General features: G+C 55.0%; 1 protein-coding gene across 1 annotated transcript; it reads right to left on the bottom strand.

Moving 5' to 3' along the window:
- Positions 1 to 752: 752 nt before the first annotated feature.
- LOC104913333 (rho GTPase-activating protein 26-like) lies at positions 753 to 9,706 on the bottom strand. Its single transcript, XM_019620497.2, has 9 exons — positions 9,310 to 9,706; positions 8,382 to 8,443; positions 8,012 to 8,083; positions 6,602 to 6,703; positions 4,214 to 4,324; positions 3,108 to 3,212; positions 2,738 to 2,867; positions 2,310 to 2,410; positions 753 to 867 (listed from the first exon to the last, which is right to left on the bottom strand). Exons 1-9 carry the CDS (start codon positions 9,689 to 9,691, stop codon positions 769 to 771), a joined length of 1,164 nt encoding a protein of 387 aa, XP_019476042.1. The 5' UTR covers positions 9,692 to 9,706; the 3' UTR covers positions 753 to 768.
- Positions 9,707 to 24,265: the final 14,559 nt, after the last annotated feature.

Raw genomic sequence — 24,265 nt, 5'->3', positions numbered from 1 at the left:
GCTGGGCAGGCATGGATGAATCGGACAGATGCCTGGGAAATGCAGCCAGCAGCACCAGCACCTTGAGTTTTGCTGAACCTGAGTTTTTATGGAGGAGACCTCCTTGCATTTACACTACAGCCAGCAAAGGGCTTTTTGTAAAGCATGTAAACTTCCTGCAGAGAGGAAAACACGAGGCAGTGACCAACAAAGGCTGCTCAGAACAGCAGCTCAGCCTGGTTCTCCTGTTTGTACACAGCACATGTGTGATACTAGTTCAACACAGTGACAAGGCTCTCGTTCCTAGTGCTACAGACTGAATCCAGATGTATGTCTGGTTCAGCTGCTCAAAGGAAAAATCAGGCCAGGAAGCATTTTATAACTGCAGGGAAAAATATGTGAATTTAGAGTGCCCAAAGATGCAAGCTGGATTTCCATCATCGACATCTACAGCAGAGCATCACAAGAGCAGAAGTTCTTCCAGCACATAACTCATGCAGGTAAGAGGCATCCCAAAACACATGCAGCGACTTTGCCATGCTTGTGACCATTTACCTTACATGCCCAGAGTCTGCAAAAATGCTACAACACCATTAAGTTCTGAGAGCCTAAAGTAAACTCGGTAAAACGAAGCACTGACTCAACACCCTGCAAGCACCTGGCTAGGAACAGCAGGGGAAGCGTGTTCCCATGGACTAAGGCTTCCCAGCCACAGGCGGTGTGGCTGGAGCAGAAGGCAAACACCAAATCCACCCGAGCAGCAGCCAGGAAAGCCACCTGCTCCAGCACTCACCGATCCACGGCTTCCACATCAAAGCAGAACCTCTTCTCAATGGAGTCGGTTTTCCGTCGTGTGCAAGATTTCAGGATAACAGCTTCATCTTCTCCCTGAGAAGAGACAAAAATCACAGATAAGGAGAACAATCCCTCCATACATGCCTTCCCCCAGGCCCCAACCAGTGCATTCAAACCAGAGAGGCTCTTTGGCAACATCAGCCACTCGTTACCTGCCAGAAATGCATTAACATATATCCAGAATGCTTAGGCCAAAAGGAAGAAACCATCCTTTCTGAATGCAGACGATTACATTTACGCACTGAGTATCGTACAACCCATGTTTCAGGCAGGCAGGGAGTGCTGGGCCATAATTTTTGGGCAAAGTTTTATTTTCCATTGCTGAACAATGCATCATAACCTTGGCTGTCAATTTTCACTCTGGCACTGGCTGCATATTTGGCAGCATTCTTCACACACAAACTCTTAACAGGAGCAAGTATGCCTTAAGATGTTTATTATTTGACAAAGCAATGACAAAAGCATTCTCCCATCCAGGCATCTGCATCCAAGCTGTACTACTGGATTTCCCCATGACGAGCAGTGGTCAGGCAGGATCTGTGCACACTGCTGTCCTCTGCTGGAGGAAACCCCTGCCCAGACTCCACCAGCACACAAAATTCTCCTGCAGTTTTTAAAATCCCCTGATGACTCAATACAAGGCAAATTCTGAGCGAGTTCCTGGAGACAGCCACTTTTCTGTGCACTCTGTGCTGTTCCAGCTGACACCTTGGCTGACCACCCTGTTCCCTGACATCATCATTTTCCAGGAAACCTATTTAGGGCCACAGCAGGGACCCAGGAAGACAGATCTGAACGGTCTCTGCAGGGCTGTTCCTGGGGGGGCTGCCTGCACCCTGCAGCTCATCAACCTGGCTCACCACTCCATACTCAGGAACTGCCCTGCTTTGGAACCACCATCTGATGCCAGCTGCAGCCCCAGGAGCGCTCGAGAGGCCAAGAGCAGGCAGAGCCATGGGTGACCCCCTCTCTTTACACTGCACCGGTTGGCAGGGCACCCAGCACACAGACAAGCTGCTCAGCGTGCTGCACATCCCTCGTGGTCGGGACAACCTGAGCAGGACCAGCATGCAGCCACACAGGCTTCCGTTTGTAAAGCTTTCTCCTTTCACAAATAGATCTAAGACAAGAGGAAAAAGGCCAGTCTGTAACTAGAGACAGCTGCTGTAATCTTGTCCTTACAAATAGCTGCATGTAGACACCGGAACAGAGAGTGGAGCATGAAATAGAGCTGTGTCTGAGGGGCTCCAAACAATCGGGAAACCAGCAGTGGTGCCAGGGCAGCTGACAGCTTCCAAACATCTGCTGAAGTTGTTTTTTTGAGCAAGATGCAGAGTTCATTCCCCATGTGGCACCCACTCAGCCTGAAGTGAAGGTGAGCCACCTGCTGGTGTCGGTGTCACACTGCTGAGGTTGGCTCAGCCCCAGCAGCCTGTAGCTCTGCCCAGGCCCTCCAGCCCTGCAGTGACACTCACCCCTTTTCCTCCAGATTTCTGGTCGAATGGCACCATTGTTATCCGCTTGGATTCCCGCTGGTACGTGCAGTAATGCTTCACCCAGGAGGTCCCAAAGTGACCTGCAAAGCAAATGCAGCTTTTATCCCCAGAACCAGTAAAGTTTCAATGTACACCCATTATTAACCTGTAAGTTTAACCATCATTTAACACGACACGTTTCTCTATCCATGATTCTTGTTGTACTTTACAGGTGGCACAAGCTTTGCTACCCCTTTTCGTTCAGGGGAAAGAGGAAGCAGACTCCTGCCAAGCACTGCCACGGATCCATGCCACAACAGCCCACCGCAGGGCCAGTGCCCTCCCACATTCTGCATTCTGACAAATTTGCCTTTGTGTCCCAACAGTGTCCTCCAGCACCCACACACCGCATTGCCCTGAGCACCTACGTTTCTCCTGGACATAGAGATACCCCTCCATGGTATAAGGACTGATGTTTTTGTGCTCATGAGGATTCTCCTTCATCTTCTTCATCAGCGATTCAACCTCCGACCTCGTTCCTTCAAAGCGATTCCTCGTCTGCAAATCAAAACAGGAACACACCCTGCAGCACCCATGGGAAGGCTGAGACACTGTGCAGAAGAACTGCCACTCAGACTGTGGCACAGTGTTATTTATAATGAAGAATTTGCTTCAATTACAGTAAAGCCCTTTGCTTGAGGGCACGCACACACAAAAAGAGAAACCATCTCAATTAAAGCCTACCAAAGTCTGTGTGAGTTTTCTCTGCCAGACAGGCACAGCAACACAAACACTTACATTCTGGATGCTGATGGTCAGCTCTGTCTTGAAGTCACTGAAGTCCTTTGCAAGCTCGTAGCCGTGGTGGTAGAAGGTGAAAAGTCCCTGCAGAAAGGCCAGCAGCTGCGTTGGGGCAAAATGAATCAAGACTGTCAGTGCGGCTCTCTCTTCCAGCCCAGTTTGTCCTCCTGCTTCAATCAACCCCAATGACCCAACTGATATCCAAATCCCCCCCCTCTGCCCACTGTGCCCCTCTGCACCACATCACTCTGAACTGCACTGGGAGCTGAGATGTGCCACCAAGCCAGGCAGTCACAGCCTGGTCATACTTCTCTGGACTCGGAGCTATTCTTCACTCAGAAGGAATGACTCCTTGCAAACAGCAGAGGAGGTTTTGACTCTACCGTGTATTTTTCACGGGTAGATAATAATAGGTCAGGGGAGAAGGGTTTTAAACTAAAGGAAGGGATATTTAGATTAGATGTCAGGGGAAAGTTCTTTACAGAGAGAGTGGTGAGGTGCTGGCACAGGCGGTCCAGAGAGGCTGTGGATGCCCCAACCCTGGAGATGAGAAAAACCAGGTTGGATGCGGTCCTGGGCAGCCTGATCCAGTACTTATCTAGTAGCTGCAGCCCTGCCTGTGGCAGTAGGGTTGGAACTTGACAATCCTTGGGGTCCCTTGCAACCCGAGAGGTTCTATGATTCCTAGAGGAGCAGCAGAGGACTTAGCAGTGAGCAAAAGGCAGGTCCTAGAAAACTCAATTCTTTCCTCGTTCTGTCAATCCTGCACTCTTTTCCCCTGTAAAAGATACAGTCTCTCCAGATTCTATTTTTTTCCCCCCACTTGAGCCCATTCCCTTAGCAGCTGTCAGCAGGCCCCACGGCCCTGTCCCTCACAACAGAGATGCCCACAGTACATACAAAGAAATGCTTTGTGTATAGGGGGCTGAGCCCCACACCAAGGGCTTTTCCTAAGCACATCTCCTGCCCCTGCCCCCAAACCTGTCCTATAGTAACAGGGACGTAGGGACACCCTGTGCCCCAGCCTGTCTCCCCATCGACACAGTAACACATCCCTCAGGAATGCAGTTTTGTGGGATGAAAAGGGCTGGGTGTTCACTTACAGGCTCCACAAACTCAAACATCTTCCTCTCCTGGACCTCTTGCACCTTGAAGACATACTCCAGGGAGACCTCGTAGAAATGCTGCCGAACCAGGTCCACCTGGCTGTCTGCCTGCAGGCACCAGGAGATGAAAGAGGAAACACGAGGTCAGCGTGGCTGGGAGCAGCCAGCCCCATGGCACAGGGACAGCAGGGGCTGACGGGAGTGCGTCCATGTGGGATGCTAACTCAGCTTCAGACATCAGTCTGGGGCTGGACAGATGGCACAGTGATTAAATAGAAACCTGATTCACATGAACAGGCTCCTTCTTCAGCTGAAAAAAAGTGTTTTTGATGACTCACGTTCACACCTCCTTGACAGCTGGGTAGAAGAGCACGAATTAAAAGTGAGAGAAAGGAGAAGTTGCTGCATACTTGACAATAAAAGGCAATTCTGCACTTTCTGGAAAGCAGTGCATCGAGAGGCTGCCAGCAGCACCACGGGCTCCAGGCAGTGACACACACATCCCACCATGCCACCAGTGAGGGCTGCTCCTGTGCCAAGGCCAGGGGACAGCACGTGCCCTCTGCTTGGAAGATAAAGCACAAGGGAGCAGAAATTGGGATATTCCCCAACAGAAGGGCCTCACTGTGTGCTGGAGCAGAGCCGCTGCACTGGCAGCAGGGTAAGGAACACAGGCATCCCCTGCCTCCTTCCCCAGCTCACTCCTGGTTTTCCATAGGACAGAGCCATAGAACAGAACATTTTCTCCAAGACTGGCCTGCAGCACTTGTGCTGGGTGTCTGTGGTGAAGAGGCGAGTTTACAGCAAACTGAGCACTAAATATGATGCAACAAAAGAACTTTGCCAGGAGTTAAACAACCGATTAGACTCAGGGTGTTATTTAATTGGTCAGTAGCCAAAGCAGCAGAGACTTCCCATGGTTTCCTTCTCTTCTTGCTTTGCTGCAGCAGTCACGCATGTGGCCACCACCACCTTCCAGATGTGGACAGCAGGAAGAGATTAGGAAACATAAAACACCAAACTGCCCTGACACAAACTCTCCTGTCTGGCTGTCAGGGTGCCTAAGACTTCAGGCTGCTAATAATTAGCAGGAGTTGGTTTTCCTAAAGCGTTACCATTTCATCAGCAACCTTCCTGTGCACATCTGCCATAACTGCTTTTTGTAATGTCTCAGGGGAGAAAGACCCCAACTCTTGAACCCAGGAGCAGCAGCAGCTGGTTCCAGCTTTTGTAGCAAAAGTCAAAGTGTGGGGTGGAAGATGCCAGCAGATGGCACCAGCATCCAGCACTGCTAAACACACCAGCAGCCCGTGTTGCACGGCACAGCACATGCAGCCAGCATCCCGCATGGCACAGCACCACACACAGCATCTGCGTGGTACAGCACACCAACAGCCCACACTTAGCTGCCCTGGCTCCTGTATTGCTCCCATGCCCTGGGCAGGACGTGACACCACAGTTCTGTAAAACACTGCCGCAGCCACAGGTGGCTCCTTCTCCACAAAGAAATCCTTCCACTCCAGTATCTCGCCATAGAATTTTAAACATGAACCAAAATATGAGTTTAAAAGGTTACTGAAGAGCCACAAGAGTGGAGCTCTGCACCTGCTGGGATGTAGGGATGCTGCCACGAAGCAAAGTGCTCACAGACCCAGAACAACCCTGCCAGGACAGCCAGGCACGTCAGCCCAGTTGCAGACCCCTCTCCAGCCCTGATTTGGTGGAAGATGACTCTGTGCCACAGCCATACCAATCTGCTCTCTTGAGACAGATGGGATCCGCACACAGTTGGGCCACCAACACCTGAGCTGCCCCAGTGCAGAGATCACCACTGTGCCCACCAACCCCTCGGTGACATGCCAGCACTCTGCCCAGAAGTGCGGGACCTGCCCCAGCCCTGGGCAGCTCAGGAATTCCAGACATGGAAGAAGTGATTGCAAACGCAGAGTTCTCATCCAGTAAGAGCATTTGGCACAGCAGCAAACTACGTCCCAAGTAACAGGCTCTTAAAGCAGTTTAGAAGCACTAAGCCTGATCACTCTTCCCACGAAGCTCAAAGCCAATGCAGCCACTTCTAGAGAAGGAGAATAAAAACATACATGATTTGTTATGGCACATGGGAAGCCTGCAGCAGAACCAGTTCCCCTACTGCTACACTCTTTAATTACAAGCTCTCTATCCTTTTTGATTGCTATCCATTTTGGGATCTCTCTGACTTACTCACCAAAACAGCTCTGTCCCCTTTGATTAAAGGAAGAGGGAAAAACCTGCCACAGTCAGCGCAGGAAAAAAAGTAGTTTATAGCCAAGAAAACCAACACTAGAAGATGCAGAAAATATTCTGTGCAGTTACTGCTAGACACTGAAAATTTGAGGTTGCTCTCACCTCCTGGAGCTGGGATTCTTTCTTCTTGGAAGACAAGTTTAAGTGCTTTTCTAGGACACCACAGTACTTCTCAGTCTCCTTGTCATATTTCTTCTTGGCATCCTGCAGAACAGAACAAATAGTGTGAGCCTGGATCCGACAGCACCACAACAGCCGAGGAGACCCAGCAGCATGCTGAGGACACTGCCCGTGGGACCCACCCAGGGCACAGGCAGCAGCCCCCAGCCCAGCATTCAGCTTCCTGCCCTTAACCCTCTGCTCAGAGATGTCCGTGCAAGGCCACGCAGCTGGCTTTGTTTAAAATTAGTTCCAAAAACTGATAGCAGCCCTAAAGCCACACCCAGAGCAGACACGCTTTGAAGAGCCCAAGTTGGACAGTGAAGGGAGGCAGCAGCAGGGAGCAGCTCCCTCATCTGCTTCTCATTACCCAGCCGCGCTCAGCTCCAAGGCACTGATGGATGCTGGACTGGCAGCCACGAGGTGCTGCAGAGGGACCGGCAGCAGCACCCAGCCCACAGCCCTCTGTGGGGCAGAACAGCAGCCCTTTGCAACGTGCAGAGCTCTCAGCTCTTGCAGACAGCCATCCAGAACACTGCAACCCCAAACACACCAGCACCAGGGCACAGAGGGAACAGCTGGGCTGACTTCTGGACTAAAAGCAGCGCTGTGCAGAGCTGCACTCCCAGATTGCCCAGCCAGGGGACACCCAACCAGTGCCTCAAAGGCAGCAAGGCCCTGCCCCGTGTACCGACAGAACCCAGTACATCAGTAGCTGGTGCTTCTGTAGGATCCCCCTGGAGGTTTTTCTCCTCTGGCTGCACAAGTCAAACCAGAGCTCCTTGGGACAGGACACACCACTGCAATGCAAACAGCCCAGCTGGCTGGCACGTGCTCCTTGCTGTCAGCAGCAGGTTGTTATAACAACAGCAGAGCCGCGGGCAGTGCTTCGAATTCCAGAACAAAGGCAGGAAAGAAAGGCGGGCAGGGACAGGCTGTCCCACAGCAGCCTGGGACACATGGGTGTGTTCCCGGGTTCGCCCTGCCAGACAGTGCCCAGATCTCCAATGCACTGGGGCCCAGCGAGCGCAGAACTGAAAGGTTTCAGGTGACTGAGAATTCAAAGACTGAGGATTCACCTTGCAAAACATTAATTCTGGTTTGGAGGAAGAAAAAATCTAACTGTTGGTCAACAGCTCATGTTGGAGCATTACTTGCTTGAGGGCGAACCAGGAAACACCAAGGCGCTTTATGTAAGCTGGATCGTCCTCGTCTCCCTCCCACACCCGGGGCCAGCAGAGCCCGTCCCTGTTGCATACCAGATCCCAGACAGCACCAAGCAGCTCTGAGCTCTGCCCCAAGCCATGCAGAGGCTCACAGACCCAACAGTGATGCGAGGCCAAAGCCACCTACCTTAGCAGCACCAATCTGCTCCTTGCGGAACTTCTCCAGCGGTGTGATCAGCACCTCGCTGGCGTTCTCAATCTGTTGGACACAGAGTCACCCTGTGGTCCCCAGCTGGGCAGCATGTGGGCACTCTGTGTCCCACTCAGAGCTGAGAGCTGTGCTGCTGACCACCTCTCTCCGCCCAGTCCCTGCAGACACACCAGTACTGGGGCTGCTGTACCAAGGATCCCTCCCTACAAACTGCCATCACCACCCACTGGAACCCACACTCTTCACCCTCCTCCAGCTGCACATAAGATTAGGGGTCAGAAAGGAGCTGAAATGCTGCTGCCAGACCCGCTCTCCATCCCCAGGCTCCCCACTCCCAGGGCCATACCATCCGCATCCGCTCATCTTCTAGGTTCCGCAGCACTGTAGCAAACTCCTGCAGAGACTTGGCTGTAAGGGACACATGGAAAGCTTCAGAATTTAACAGCATTTTCTTTTTTAATTCTGAACATCGAAGTAGCCATAGCATCACATTTCTAGCACTCGTTGCTGCTCAGGCTGGCTCCTGCTGCCCAGCAGCTCCTATGGCAGGCTGGCTGCTGTGGGCATCAAGCAGCAAGGGGCCTGTCCCAAATGGCCAGGGAAATAACATCGAATGCAGCAGGCACGGTGTATGCACTTGAGACAGAGCCTCACTTGGATGAGAAAGCTATTTTGGCCGAGAGACCAGCACAAATCAGCAAGAAAATCAGGACTAAAGCTCATTTGCTTTGTTGGCTCCAGACTACATACATGCACAATGAACTCTAAAAGTCCAGTCCAGGCAGAAACAGGGTAACACTGAACAAAGCAGGTGAAGCTGCTCCCTGGCACTGGGAGATGCTGGGCGCAGTCCTGCCAGACCCTCACAGAGCGCTCACCCACAGCCCTGCAGTGGCTGCCTGGACCTCCTGCAGGCATGCAGCCAGGCTGTGCTCCCCTCCTGCAGACCACAGCCACTGGCAGTGCCTACATCTCCAGAGCCTTGCCCTCACACGTGAAAGGGCAAATAATAATCTAGATGGTTTCAGATATGGGCAGTCTTCCTCCTTTCTTATCTGGTAGAGGTAGACTTCAGGTGAGAAGCTACAACTGCTCTCCTAGCGAAGGCTCTGAAGTTGATGAACAAGGAGAAATGCACTGCTTCCAGAGAGCAGGGAATGGCTCTGGTGAACCTCTGGGTCCCCCCATGTCCGTGTTTGTCCCTGTGCACGCACTGCTCTGCTTGGGGTTGGCAGCACAATCGGAGCTCCCACCAACCCACCATCAGCTCTCACCTATGCAGATCTCATCGTCTGTTTCAGCATCGCCGATGCAGCGGAACTTAAATTCATTGAGGGAATCCGCAAACTTGCGCTTGGCTGATGACAGATCTGTGAGAGGGGAAATGCAGACGTCAGCATGGGAACTGGCACAGGGTCCCACCGGCCCCCCTGGGAGGGTTACACCCAAGGGCCCTCCAAGCAGGGCAGGCACCAGAAGTGAGGCTCTGCACTGCCCCAAAGAGCGAGCCCTGCCGCAGCACGGCTGTTTACAGGCACTAATGCAGAGAATGACTGCTTTACAAGTCACAGACTCTCTCCAAGAGCTGAATCCTATTAAGTTATTACTCGAGACGACCTGAGCGGATCCAGGCTTGGCTTTTCGAACCGGCCCCATGACCCTGCACACACATCCCGAGGAACCACAAAGCTACAGGCCTGACAGGAACTTGTTCTGAAGCAGCACAGGGACTCTGACCACGCTAAATTCCCCGTGCATTTCATTCAGTGTTCTCAACATCCAGGGAGCTTTTCTCTTTCTGGCAGATAACGAAAATGTGCGTTCACACAAAGACTGCTCCTCCCAGGCACTGAACACCAAACGAGAGCTGTGGAAGAATTCAAGCATTCTGCTTTTGTGGTGGGATGAGGGAGCTGAAAGCTTTCTCCAAGCACTAAAGCTGCTCTCCCAGCACCCGCTTCTATCCCCAGAGCTAATCCTGCCTGCAACTCAGCCCAGGAGCAAAGCTGCACCCTGCACAATGTGCTCCTAATGCAGCAGGACCACAGAGGAACGAGGAATGGACAGCAGGGTGCAGTGGTTGGGGGTACTTGAAGAGTGACTGGGGGTGCTAGGTTTGCCCCCAGCCCTCTGGATCGGATGCTGACACCACAAAGTCAGAGGGGAGCACCTGCACAGCCTAGGATGTGCAGCAGCACCCCCAGCACAGCGCCCAGCTTTGCCCCAGGGAGGCTCAGAGGCTTCAGCCTGGCTCAGAACAGCCTCCTGCTCCTCTGGTATGGTAAGGAGGAGGATGTTAACGAGGAGATGACGCTAATGACTCAAGGAGCCATTTCCTCTCCACTGGCTCCACACTGACCCCGGCCACACTTGGGCTGCAGGCACCCTGACCAAGGCTGCTGTCCTCTCACTGCAGGCTGGGCAGGGCAGCCCAAACCCAAGACGTTTTTGCACTGGTCTGCAGCACTTATAAATAGGCATGGGAGAAGCCAAGAGAGGAGATAACCCCCAGTGCTGCAGTGATAAAGGAAAGTCACTCCCAGCCGCCCACTGAGTGACACAACCAAGGCACCGCCGTGCAGCGGCTGCTAAAAACAGCAGTGAGCTTGGTCAGAAATAGAGCTGGGCAGCACCCAGGGGCCCAGACCCCACTGGCACACCTCACATCCCACTGGCCATCAGAATTCTGGGGAAAACTCCTCCTGTGTAAGGAGCACGAGCACTGCAGCAGCATGCTGGGAGGGAATGGTTGACTCAGACCTGTTTTCTCCCCAGGCATGAAAGCAAACAAAATCCTGCGAAAACTGGAGAGAAACTTCTACCCTCCCTCCTGTGTGAGCAAAATCCCGCAGCTCCCCACGCACATGAGTCAAACCTGGGCTGCACACGTTCTGCCTCCAACTTCTCTGTCTGGCTTTGTCAGTTGACCAAAAAATGAGGTAAAACCACCACAAAGGCAGAAAAACTCCACAGGCCGAGCAGCGCAGCTGGCCGGGAGTCCAGGCACCGCTGGGGGCTGGGCCTGCCATGGCCATTCCCCACCGGCCCAGCACCCGCAGGGACACCCCTGGCAGCCCAGCCACAGCTTCACCAAACCCAAATTCTGCCAGCAGGTCCCCACAGAAGATGCTGGCACACGGCTCCATTGCTGCTCAGCACTTGAGCCTTCCTTGTGCCCACAAACACCCCCTGCAGTGTGGGGCAGGGCGCTCAGCTGTACTCTCTGCTCCTCACATCAGCACTTCTAAGTAAACCCCAGCTGCCAAAACACAGCTTGTTCAAAGACCCCAGAAGCGGCAGGCACCCATGCTTCCATGCAGTGTTTTTCGTATGCCATCAGGCAGAACAAGGCAATGAAATCCAGCACCACAGCAGGACTCCGCTCTCCATTAAGGCTTCTTTGTGGCACAACAGAAGCAATCAGAAAGCAAGTGCAACATTCACTTGAGAACAAGAGCAGTTGTGAACAGCAAAGGCAATGCACACTGCTGAGTCACCTGGAGCTCATCCTAACCCCTCTGCACTGCCTTAGCTGGGCCTGGGCTGCCAGTATGGGTCAGTGCAGTCAGCTACACACCGTGCTAAAACGATGGCAGAACCACAATCACCAGAGTTCTCCATCTGTCTGTCCTCTCCCTGCTCTGGGGAAGGACAGCTCCTGCCCCCGCCCTCCCTCATCTGCTGCGGGTTCCTCTCCCTTCTCCATCCCCATCCCGGGTGTTCAGGACAGGCTGTGCTGATGGCAGCACAGCAATTCCTTAGCAAAGCCAACTTGACAGGAAGCAGGCACAGGCACTGCGTGCTGGAGGTCCAGCTGCATAACTATGGCAACAAGCAATCCAAATAAAATGCCCTTTAAAAAGTGATGTATTGGCTTGTTACTGCAATATAGGGTTACCAGCTAAAACATTTACGGGAACAGCTACAGTAGCGCTCCACTCCCTGAGAACTCTGCCCTTCCTGGAGGAGGGTTACAGCTCACACAGGGTGCCAGAATGGGAGAAAGCTGCAGGCAGCTGGGGACGGGCGGTAAGGAAGGAGATGGCGGTGACCCTGCTGATGCAGTGCAGAAGACAGGGCCATGGGCAGGCTGGCAGGGCTGCAGCAGCCTCATCCCAATGGCAGGCTACAGCGAGCTCCAAGTGACAGGGAAGAGCCTGTGGGTATCCAGAAGCTATGTGTGGGGCACGTGGCCCCAGCCAGGACCTCAGCAGGGATCCCCAGCCACGTCCATCATTCCCAGCAGCCCTGTGAGCTGCACCAAGCCCTGTGTGCCCAGGTCCCGCCAGCAGGGCTGCAAGCATCCTCAGAGGCACAGCTGCCAAGGGCAGGTCGTGAACAGCTCAGCTCGTCTCTGCCTGCAGAGCTCCTTCCAAAGCTCACAGAGGCCAAAAGCACAGCGGGCAGCAGCCCTCCAGCCTGGGGGTCCCCCGTGCTGCCCCCCATTCATCTCTGCTGTCCCCAGTGCCACCTCCTCACCCCCACCATCCTGACGAATCGTCCACATCATCCTTCTGGGAAGCGGCTTCTGCTACCACGTGGGGACTGGCGTGCCTGTTTCCTAAACACAAAGCCCTCCCCAAGACATGTGGAAATACTGCAGAAGGGAATTTATAGAACGTAGAAACTGATTTCACAACTCCACCTCCAGCACAAGGAAAACCCCATCCCGGCCCTGCGGCACATGGAGGCAGATGGAGGCAGCAGGCAGAGCTCCTGCAGGGCAGCACCGGGTGCCGCACAGGGCAGAAGCATGGGGACAGTTTGGGGCCGGCTGCACGCAGCACAGCAGGGTCAGTGCTCACCCTGCCCAAAACACTGTGCATGCTCGCAGTGGCGTTGCTACACTTCCTCTGAAGAAAATTGCTTAATAATCTATATTTAATGCTCACTTGGACAACAGGAACCGCATCGCCTGCCCCTTCCTTCCCCGCCACAGGGAGCAGACAGCTCAGCTGGATGGGGCCAAGCAGCCCCAGCACAGCCCCACGGGAGAGTCCTGGCAGTGCAGGGGCTAATTCTACACCAACTGCCCTCACCCTGCTGCTTCTCCACGAGGAACACTGCTCATCCCAACACAAGCATCCCTCATCTGGCTACACCAACCGCAGAACCACGAAGGTTGGAAAAGACCTCTCAGATCCGTAAGTCCAACCCCAGCACCATGCCCACAGATCGTGTCCCCCAGTGCCACATCCCCGCAGCTCTGGAGCACTTTGGGGCAGTGCCTCCCTACTCCCTGGGCTGCTGTGCCAGTGCTGACTGCTCTCTGGATAATAATTTGTTCCTAATATCCAACCTGAAATTTTTCCCAATAAGCAACACCCACACCCAGCCTGTCGCTTGCTGGTCTCACAGTGCTCGCTGACAACTACAAAGACTGGAAACCATCAGCTGCTCCCTCGCTGACATGTTTCTTCCAGCTTCTCAAAAAAAAAAAAAAAGCATCTGCTTCCCAACCTATCTGCCAGTTACCATTAACAATCACTGGGGCACAAGTCCTGCACAGACAGCCCCTCCAACAGCCACAGGCTCAGGTGCTTCAGCGCTGCCCTGCAGCTGTGGAGCAGAAAGAGGCCGGAGAGCCATTCCAGCTGATCCCACCAGCAGTGCTGCCCTGTGGGCCATTGGAGCAGCACGAGGCTGCCCTGCAGCTCCCAGCACCCGCAGCCCTTCCTCCACCCGGGGCCGGGCCCAGGACCGCGTGAGTAGAGCAGCATCAGGAGAGCCCACGAGGGACTTCTTGGAACATCTCAGCAGCAATCGTCCTGGCACGGAGACCCAAACACACCCGTTGCAAATAATCTCACTTCAAAGCTGGTCCTGATCCACGCTGCACCCATGCAGGGCCGGAACGCCAGCGCAGGAGCCCTTTCTGGCAGCAGCACGGTGAGGGCTGGGGCTCACAGCCCTGATCCCATGAGAGCTCACGGCCCCAGAGCCCACGCCAGGCCGGGACCCCACACAGCTGTCATCACAATTAGCCATGACTCATTTAATAAACAACCCATCCGCCGGGCGGCTGCGGTTAATCAGTGATTTAGTGTGGGACTACAGCTGCTGGCAGGTCCTGCCTTTGGTTCACCGCTCGACTCAAAATAAAAACCACAGAGAGAACAGGGGTCAGTGTGTTAGGCAAGGGACGGTGCACATGCCAGGGGCAAAGCCCTGCAGGTACAGCTGTGCTGCCCACCCTCAGCAATGCAGCCAAACCCCTTAAGCCCAGCCAGAAGAGGCTGCACTGCCTTCAAAGCTCAGAGAGCATCCTCTCAGTGACGGCTTTCTGTACTTTGCTTCCTTTAACAAAAGACAGCACATCCTCCTAAGGAAGACCTGACGCCAGGCAATGGGATGAACTGGAACGACAATGGCTGCACGCACAGGAGGCACAGAGACCAGGCTTTAATTCACACCCACTGTCTCTGCTGGGTCCTCTGCTCCGAGCAGCCGAGCACACTGTGCTGTTCTGCAGCCCATGCATCATCGTATGCCTCGCTTCACACACTCAGAGTGGATTCATACGGCAAAATGTTTGCCAGAGGGACAGAGAATCCATTGTGGGATGAATGGGACTATTGACTGGGCTCAAATAGCAGATCAGATTTGAGTAACACACTGAAGACATGAATTATTTTCATGGTATTTTAAGAGATAAAAGTTCTGCGCTTCACAAACAACAAAGTCAGTCTTTGGCAGGCCTGCCCGGCTGCACAGCTAGAACTGCTCCCCAGTCCCCGGCAGCACAGCACCCTGCCCGTGCCATCCCTCACCCCACATCGCCAATGTCACCGCTAGTTTTGGGAGCGCTGCCAGCCCAGGATGTTTGTGCTGTGCTCTCCAAGATGCCCCATGAAGATCCAAGAGAAATGAAGCCGGGAGGACGGCAGGTCTCCTGGGAATGCTGCTGGTTTCCGGGAAGATGGAGGAGCCTGCCTTTGGAGTGCTGGGGACAGCAGGTGAGCGCAGCCACAGCACTGACAGCCCCTGACCATGGAGGACAAGGCGAGGCTGGGCACCGGGATGCAACTGTACAAAACTCATGTAGAACAGAACCAGGGAGAGAACAGCCACATGGGACATCAGAGCCACTGAGCTACCAACTACGTGCCCTACTTCTTGTGCACATAAACCCAGCAAATATCGGGCCCCAGCCCCCACAGAGGGACGGCAGGGGCTACAGCTGGGTTTAGCAGCCCCGGGAGATGTCACCTACATCCACCCTCACTGACCTACATTAACAGCAGGGAGAACTGCAAATCACACGGCACGCAGGGACAGCACAGCATTAACGCCGCGCAGGGCAGCCCTGCAGCTCCGCACCTCTCAGTGCAGCCACAGATGAAGCCCAAAGCTGGCACTGAGCCTGCACTGGGTGCTGTGCAGAGCTCGGCCCCAGGAGCACCCTGCAGCTCCGCTCACACAACATCAGGCACCGCTTCCTTTCATTCACATTGAACTTGCTGCTCTTCCATTTCCGTCCGACTCGAGGAAGCCGATCATTAATCAGAGCGCTCTTCCTTCTGCCCTGTGTGTTTGCCTTGTTCCTGAATTCCAACCAGCCCCAACCCCTCACTGATCCCCGCACTGCCGAGCTCGCCAGCCTCCAAGCACAGCTCTCATGTAGCTCACATCCTTCCTGCTCAGCTTTTCTCACCATTTGTGCGTGCAATTCCTATCACAGCAAACCCACAGCAGCACCTCCGTGAACAGACCCCACCGCACAGCGGCCGAGGAGCTGTGGGATGCACCCAGCCCCACGGGGACACCAGCACATCAGGGCACGGACCGCGGGCGTGCAGGGGATTAATCCTCCATTTAACCCTCGGTTAGAAATCCTCAACAAGCAGCCAGCAGAGCTTCCAAAAGCAAACAGCAGCAAACCGACAGTTGAGGGCAGGCATGGCATTGGCTCAGCACCGCACCTGTGCTGAACGGGTTATTCATGGGGTGAAGCACCAAGGGCTGCACAAGCACGTCCTGCTTCCCACAGAAAGGCCCAACGTGCCAGCATGCTGCAGCACCCAGAAAGAGAAGGGGCGTGAGGCCAACACTGCAGTGGGCCCCTTTGGGCCAAACAGCCCCACAACAGGAAGCAAAGCAGCATTTCCAGGGCTGCCCCGCAGTGTCCGAGCTGCCCATGCTGTGGGCGGCTCCCCAGGGCAGTGCTTTGTGGCAGCATCCTGCTGCGCCCACCATGCACACCCAGACAGGGATCCCAATGCCATCTGGAAATGGGGGATCTGCAGGGTACCCCCAGCTCCTTCTGCCCGCCTGGTGGGGAAAAAAAACAATCAAATCTCTCCACTTCCCTGTCCAACTTCCATGTCTGGCACTTCTCCCCGTGTTTATTTTTGTTCACATCCTGGTGTTGTTTTATGGCAGCCCTCCCCCCAGCCCTTTCCTAACCTGTAATCTCACCAGTAACTGCTGGCGTCTGGCAGCTGGTGAGCTGCAGGGCTGAGCCCAGGCCCTGAGCATGGGCATGGAGACAGGTGGGAGCAGGTGAGGGATTGGAACGAAAGTAACTGGGAATGTTGGATACACTCCCTGAACAGGAGGAATACGGCAAGACAGCAAACCTGGTGACAGCTCAAGTACCTGGAGAATTCAGGGAAGTGGCAATGAAATGGAAAACCACTGCCCTGAACACAGCCAGAAATGCCAGGGCACGTTGCTAACAGATCCAGAGCACCGACAGGGTTGGGAAAAGGCATCCGAGAGCAGCACTGCTGCACGGAGAGCAACGCGGACAAATAGGGAAACAGCTATCATGTCATTCCTGTTTGCTGTTTGCAAGCCTGAAGCTATGACAGACATTCCAGGCTCGTGCCGGGCAGTGAGAATTCCAACAGTTGCATCCCTCTGCCTGCAGGACACCGTGCTCCCAAGCGCTCCCCATCATATCCCCATGCTGCGCTATGAGCACCGCAGCAGCCCAGCCACTGTTTACTCCTCTGAGCCCTCCCTGTTTCTCTCTTCGTAAAACCTGGAAGAATAACTCACAAAAACAGTGCAGGTTACTTGACCCTCATTGATGTAATAATTCATTGGCTGGAGCCTGGAATCGCATTTCATTAAAATAAAATGCTCTGCCTGAGACAGTTAATCAATTTACAGGACACTAATCCAAAAGAAATTTGCTCCTGACCATGTTAATAACCATTAGGAGCACAGACGGGCGGCGGGGCAGCCCGAGCACAGTGCTGGCAGCATCTCGGCACTCGGGGACCGTCCCTTGTCACAGCCCCCGACCAGACACCATGTGTGGGAGCAGATTACTGCAGGCACTAGCCACTATTTGGATTAGTTTGTTATTAAATCTAATTTGTTAATAGCTGGCCTGGCAGGGAGCCTGCTTGACTTCTCAGGAGGCAGGTGCCAAAGCATCGGGGTGCCTTTGGGCAGGGGGTTGGAGCAACAGAGCTGCCCCAAATCCCAGCTCAGAGAGGGGCAAAAGCCAGGCAGCCACCAGCAGGGACCGAGGAGCCCCCACTGCTGGGGCAGGGGCTGCATCCCAGCACAGCGTGGGGTCAGCAGCCCCACAGCAGCCTCCCCTTCCTCCCAGGGAGCTCACGGAAATCCTTTCGTCTCCGGTGCTTCTTCACCAAAAAGCAGGAAAAAATCCCACCATGCGCTCACGGAAACGTCCCTGACGAATGAGTCAATTGTTCCTGCTTCAACAGAAGAAAAAAAAAACTAAAGAAATACACAAAGTACCAGCAGAGCCTGCAGAGGCACAGGCATGATGGGCAGCCCAGGACAGAGCTCCAGGACACGGCATAAGCCCAGGTCCCACAGCACCCTGATGCCATCACGGTACAGAGCTCAGCGGGAACCCAGTGACGCACAGCCACCAGCACCAGGCAGGGCCCTCCAGCCCCCAAATTCTGCAAGAAACAGAAAGAGCCACGCTCTGCACAGCCCCGCTGCACACACGGGCCGATGCTGCTGCCGGCTGCAGAGGAAGAGCAGGGCAATCCCAGGGAACAGCTCTGTTTTGCAATGTGTTATCTTTTGTAAAACATCGCTAAGCAACCAGTATCCGATGAGGGCACCATTCTGCACAGACAGCGGTTCAACTACAGAAAAGCAGCAAAAGGAAACCATTATTATTTCAAGTACTACTGAACAGGCACACCCAGGTCACTCCACAGTTACACACTTTGCACGGACTCCCCCACGCTTCCCCATGAGGTCCCACAGCCGCCAGCAGGGAACAATGCTTTGCACACCATCAGCTGTGTTACTGTGCCCACTGATGACAGCAGAGCCCGCAGCTCCCCTGCAGTGACCACGGGGAGCCATGCATGCAGCACCGGAGCTCCCACCCCTGGAAAAAAGTTTATATTTTCCAGCAGTTTTATGAGCTATTTATTGCCTGCCTGTAGATAAACAGCGCGTATCTTTTCAAAAGAGATTCCTCGCTGCCGCAGCCCGGAACAAAGGCAGCATTTTTGTCTTTAGGACAAACACGGAGCCGTCAGGCCGTGCTGGCAGGGCAGCTCATCGCGTCCCCACCACTGGCAGGTCCCCAGCAGACAGGGACAGCGCGGCCACCAAACAACAGCTGGGGCCACCACCGCCTCCCCAGGAGCTCCAGCTGCAAGAAAACGCCGCCTTCCCAACAACCAGGAAAAAGAAACAGCAAGAAGATTAAAATTAGCAAAGAGACCACAGCAAAGGGTGTGCACGTGAGCTGACGGAGCGCTGCCGCCTGCCAGCCTGCGACAAACGCCGCGTGCCCAAATGCCACGAGCACAGAGGAAGCGGCATCTGCGGCCCCTTCCTGAGCGCCGCCGGCCGCAGCACGTGTGCTGCAGGAACCATATGGTCCGGGGGCTTGTGTGCTTCGCATAAACCCCGGCGAGGAACGAGCTTGGCATTAACACAGACAGCATCCCCTTCCCGCACTGCACCGCGGCCAGCGCTCCGCCGAGCATCCCAGCGCTGGATTCCGTGCCCTGCAGAGCCCACGCATGCGGCACTGTGCCCTGCAGCACTATGAGCATGGGCATCACCCAGCCTGCAGGGAAATGCAGTGCTCTGCTCCTCCGCGCACCCTGGGACCGTTTGGGCTGCACAGACCCAAGGAGCACGTGCCTGCTGCAGGCACCACTGAAAGCCACGGAGCTTCGGCACAGAGCAATTAACGCAAACAGGTGGAAATGCCTTCACAGCATGGAGGGAATGTGCCAGGAAAACGGGGAAAAACAGGCAGAGTGGCTGCGCTGACAGCTCCTCACATGCTCGGAGGAAAGGGGAGATGATGAATCACGCGGAGCAGCAGTGAGGCGAACAAGCTGTGCGGAGCTCAGAACAAACTCCCCCCGCTTTCTCTCCACTCCCCACCCACAATGGGTCACGCTAAATCTATTCAGCACGCTGCACATGAAACCAGCTCGTTTGGTTGTGCTTCAAACCATCAAGGAAAAAAAAGAAAAGTAGAAACGTAAGTAGCGATGAATACCTGGCACAGCACAGGGCGAGCTGCTGGCAATGCCAAAGGGAAGCAGGAGGGCTGCCCAAAGGGCTCGGAACCAGAAGCACAGCTCAGGACCCGGCACATCACCTCTGCCGTACCTTGAGCAGGCGGGCTGCTCTGGGTGTCCCTGTTGGCTCAGGATGGGCAGCAATGGGGTATGGTGTGAACCAAGCATGGGGCTGGCAAGGCAGCAGCTCTGCACTGAGCCCAGCCTGGGGCCGAGGAGGCGCACACCAGGTTTTGGGCTGCCCATGCAGGAGCAGAGGGGCACACGGTCACCTCTCCACCTTCACAGGGAGGAGCCCAAAAAGCACAGCTCTGCTCACCCATGTGCTGCAGCCTGGCAGGATGCTGCCCCCAGCCAGGAGACAAGACCTGATGGCACCAGGTGATGGACTGCTCCAGGCAGGCAGCAGGCACTGGCACTGTGCCGGCCTTATCTCACCACACCGTGCGATGTGGCACAGGGAGGAGCCGTGGGGCAGGAGAGCACAGGGCTGCATGCCAGAGCCCCAGCACCGCCATGGAAACAGCATTTCCTTGCACGCAATTCAGCGTCAGCACGGGCTGACACCCCCTGCCCAGCCCACTGCCCCCAGCACACAGGCAGTGCAGTGCTCTGCGCTGTGGGAGCGGAGATCAGCTGCAGCAGTGCACCCACAGCCCTGCAGAACTGCCTCTGGGCACGGCTGCACACCACACCAGGAGCACGAGCAGGACCTGGTGCTGCAGGAAGGACACGACATCGCACCCCATACCCTCCTCTTGGATCCAGCCACATGCAGCTTGCATTTTCCCCCGCAAAATACAACGAGCATTTTCCTGAGCAAGGACAGCAACTCAACCTCACATCACCACACCGTTGCATCGCAACGCACACCTCCAGGTTCAGAGCTCTACATGAGCAAAAGCTCTGTCAGGGAGCTGCATCCCAGGGTAATTTAAGTAATGAGTTCACAAATTCAAACTCTGCTGCCTATCCAGACCCGGATGCTCAGCAGCCTCTTCCTCTGGTGCAAAGCCCCAGTGCAGCAGCAGCACCTCTGGTACAACAGAGTGCCGCCACACAGCAGGACGGGGCACAGGAGGACCTGGGGTGCCTGCAGGGCAGACCAACGAGCCCTGTGCCAGGAGGGGCCAGTGGTGCCCAAGCAGAGGACACCGCCCCTGGACCACAACATGTGAATGAGTGAATGCAGCACCTGGCAGCAGGAAGGCTGCGTCCAAGCGCTCCTTCTCAGCATCAGTCAGCAGCTGCAGACTTTCTGCTGCCCGAATGCTTTTTAGAATGAGGCTGTGACACACGGGTTGGTGCCCAGCCCTGCAGAGCTGACAGCGGCTGCACAGCAACTCCTCCAAAACTCACAGCAGAGACCTTAGCAGCAGCAAGCACCTCCAGAGCAGGGCACTTTCCTGCTGCTCACCTCCAGCAGGGAGGCAGAGGAGGAGCTTTCAAGCTGTGCTGAAAGTGAAGCAAAGTATTATTAGTTGTACTACATCTCATTTGAATAAAATTCAAGAAAGCTGCTAAGTATGTGGCTACACGAGCCACGCAGGTCATGCAAAAGAGGCAAAGGCGCTCCAGCCCCGAGCTGCCAACCAAAGGCTGCTGCCACACCAAGTGTTCCTCACAGCCCTCAGAGAGGACAGGGAGGTGGAAAATCCACCCTGACACGGCTGAGCCCTGAGGCTGGGGCCGGCTGCAAAGCTGCACCTTTGCTGCAGGAATGAAGCAGAAAAATCAGAAGCAACTCATCTGGAAAAAAGAACGAACAAAGTCCCACGTTTCCCAGCTCAGATCAGTGCAGGATACCTCATGGACACAAGCTGGGTGCTCTGACATTGATATTCCATGCAGTGAGATGGGACAGGGCTCACCACGGGGCTGCTGAAGGTTGGGGAGCTGGAACAGATGTACTCTCAATGTGTGAATGTCTTATTAATATAGAGAACATAACCCTGCGTGCCTGCTGGGGATGCCCTGCTGCTCAGAGCAGCATCACTTAGGGCAAACACACAGGACATCATACGAGCTGCAGGCAGCACAAACCCCAGCAGAGAAGGAATCCGTGGCACTGTCAGAGAAAGATCCAGAGAAGGCAGTCAGATTTCAGAAGCACGAGATACCACCACCTGCTGCAATTACAGCACTAAAATAGGAATTGGGTGAATAATGGAGCTGGAGCATCAGAAGGGCACGGAGGATAAAAGCAGCCATGCAGCACGGAGCTCTCATGCTAAGCCACAGTTCCACCAAGAACACTGGGCAGGACAGAGCCAGGTCACCGCTCAGCTGAGGGGCCAAGCACGGCCCATGGTAACCTACATGCCCACACCTGGGCTGCCAGTGCCACATCCCAGCAGCGCTGCCAGGGCACAGCCGGAGTTGACCCAACACAACCCCAGCGCCAACCCCACAGGGTTCATTTTCAGTATCCAGAAAGCACGGTGCTCCTTCCCCTTCAAAACTGAGTCCACAAGAGGTGAAGCTATCTCCTGGTAATGAACGCGTCTCCAATCATTACTGCTTCCACCTGCAAAAATAAGGGCCCATGCTGGAAAGGTCAGGGTTGAAGCTCTGCATCTCAGCCTCTCCTCTCCCCAGCCCGTATGTAGGGCTTGAGTTGGTACAGCTTCCTCCACAGAGGAGTAGGGCGAAAGGGATGAAAGGCATCAGAGCAGGTGTTTGGGTTTCTTCACCCCACGTTCAGCACAAGGCCTTTTGCTCAGGCAACACCCAGGGTGCAAAGCCTTCACCCAGGTGTACACCTCCAGCAGTATGATTTGGAACTGGGCTCACGGAGTGACACATTTCCTTATTCCCAGAATAAGCCCTGTTTATATCAAATGAAATTAATTGTTTGGGTCGAACAATGGCAGAAAGTTTCACTTTTGCTTCCAGGCGAGCTGCAGCTACAGGCACAGCCCTGGGCACAGCACAGCAGCCATGCAGCAGAACACGCACCGAGCACCCAATGGAGGCTGCTGGGAGACGAACCACAGCCACACACCTCTGCAGACACTGCACACAACAGATGGGCAAAGCTCTCCCTGAAGATGAGAGGGGAAATCACAACTACCTTGTCTTGTTCGTTAAGCTGTGTGGCAGCCGTGGAAGAGTCCCTGCGCACAGCTTGCCCCTGGTGCACACACTCAGGGAAGAGCACAGGGTGCTTTGCACCACGCTCCCATTTGCTAACTGCTGCTGGGCAGAAGCAGGGAGCAGGACAAGACAGGGCACCATGGAGCCGCACGCAGCCCTGGCTGGAACTTGGGTGCACAGAGCCCTGCAGCAGTGCCAGCCCTGCTCCCCCATCACAGCCATCACTCAGCAAGGACAGAGCTGACATTTGCATCCCACCACCAAGCATCCGGATCTGCACGGCCACCAGAAATCCCAAGGCACACAGGGGATAGGCAGGCTGCACATCAGGACCAGTTGGGTGCCTTCAAATTACCGCCTGGGAGAGGGAGGAGCAGACAGAACGAGGCGGTCAGGCACAGGGCTGCCACCCTCACCCACGGCCCCAGAGTGCAGGGAGATGACAGCCCTTGTCACCATGGGACATGGCCCCTGCAGGGGACACGGGGAGGGGCACTAAGTGTCAGCAGCGCGGGCACCACAGCTCCCGTGATGGAGAACAGCAGAACAAGTTCGACACACGATGCCCTGAGTGCATTATTCATATCCCACTTCAGGTCTCTGCGTTTGCAAAACTTTCTGAATAATTGATGGCTGGTGCACGAGGGAGGACGAGGGACGCGCTGCACTGAAAACCAGGTCACCTCCATGCTGGGGCACACAGAAGGGAGACAATGGGAGCGGGGCAGATCCGCGCTGAGAAGAGTGGTATTTATCTACACTCACAGCCACATACACCCAGAGCTGCTCAGACATCACAGGGCATTTTGCAAGAGCAGTCCTACAAACAAACCTTATTTCAGCCTTCTAGATTGTCACTTATTGTAGTGAAGCTACAAAACCTACACATCAGCACCACCTCTACCCTCACACAGGGCACACGCACGGCATGAGAGCAGCTCCACAAAACCCACGGGAAAGGTCTGACACCAGAACACAGCAGCGAGGCCGATGCTGAACCAACAGCTGGAGCATGGCTGCACCCTGCAGCGCCGCGTCCCTCGTGCCCAGCACCCATCTCAAAACAAAGAGGATGTGAAATGTTCGGTAGAAAACGCAAGAGGAAGGAAAACACAAGCGTACGTCGCCAAGACTTCAAGCAATTTCGGTTCCGTGCCGCCGCCCTGAGCTGGGGGCCCCGGGTGCACAGCCCGTATCCCAGATACGGCAGGGACGGACAGACGGACGCAGTGATGGAGGTGGGAGCAGCACTTGGCAGCCAGGCAGGCAGTGTGCCACGCACCCCTACCCAGCACACCCCGTGCACAGTGGGATCCCCTCCAATCTCAGACAACCACGAAACAACACAGCCCACCTGGCCCACCTGCCCCGCACCACAGCTTGTGGCAGATCCCCAGATCCACACCTGCAGCACATCAGACAGCCTGACCGGGACCCACGCATTTATTCCTTAAACGTTTCCAGCCAAGAGTACCACAATTCGTTCAGGAACGACACGAACGCTGCAGGCGCGGCCATCACCGCGCCCCAGCCCCGCAGAACCACACGTGTCCCAGCGGGGGCCGGGTCCCGTCCCGCCCGACCCGCTGCCGGGGGACGCCCCGGCGACCCCGGTGACCCCACGTGGGATCCCCCCGGGGTGCCC

This window comes from Meleagris gallopavo, chromosome 15 (genome assembly GCF_000146605.3).
Source record: "Meleagris gallopavo isolate NT-WF06-2002-E0010 breed Aviagen turkey brand Nicholas breeding stock chromosome 15, Turkey_5.1, whole genome shotgun sequence".
Lineage (NCBI taxonomy): Eukaryota > Metazoa > Chordata > Aves > Galliformes > Phasianidae > Meleagris > Meleagris gallopavo.
This window is presented reverse-complemented; position numbering and strand designations above follow the sequence as displayed.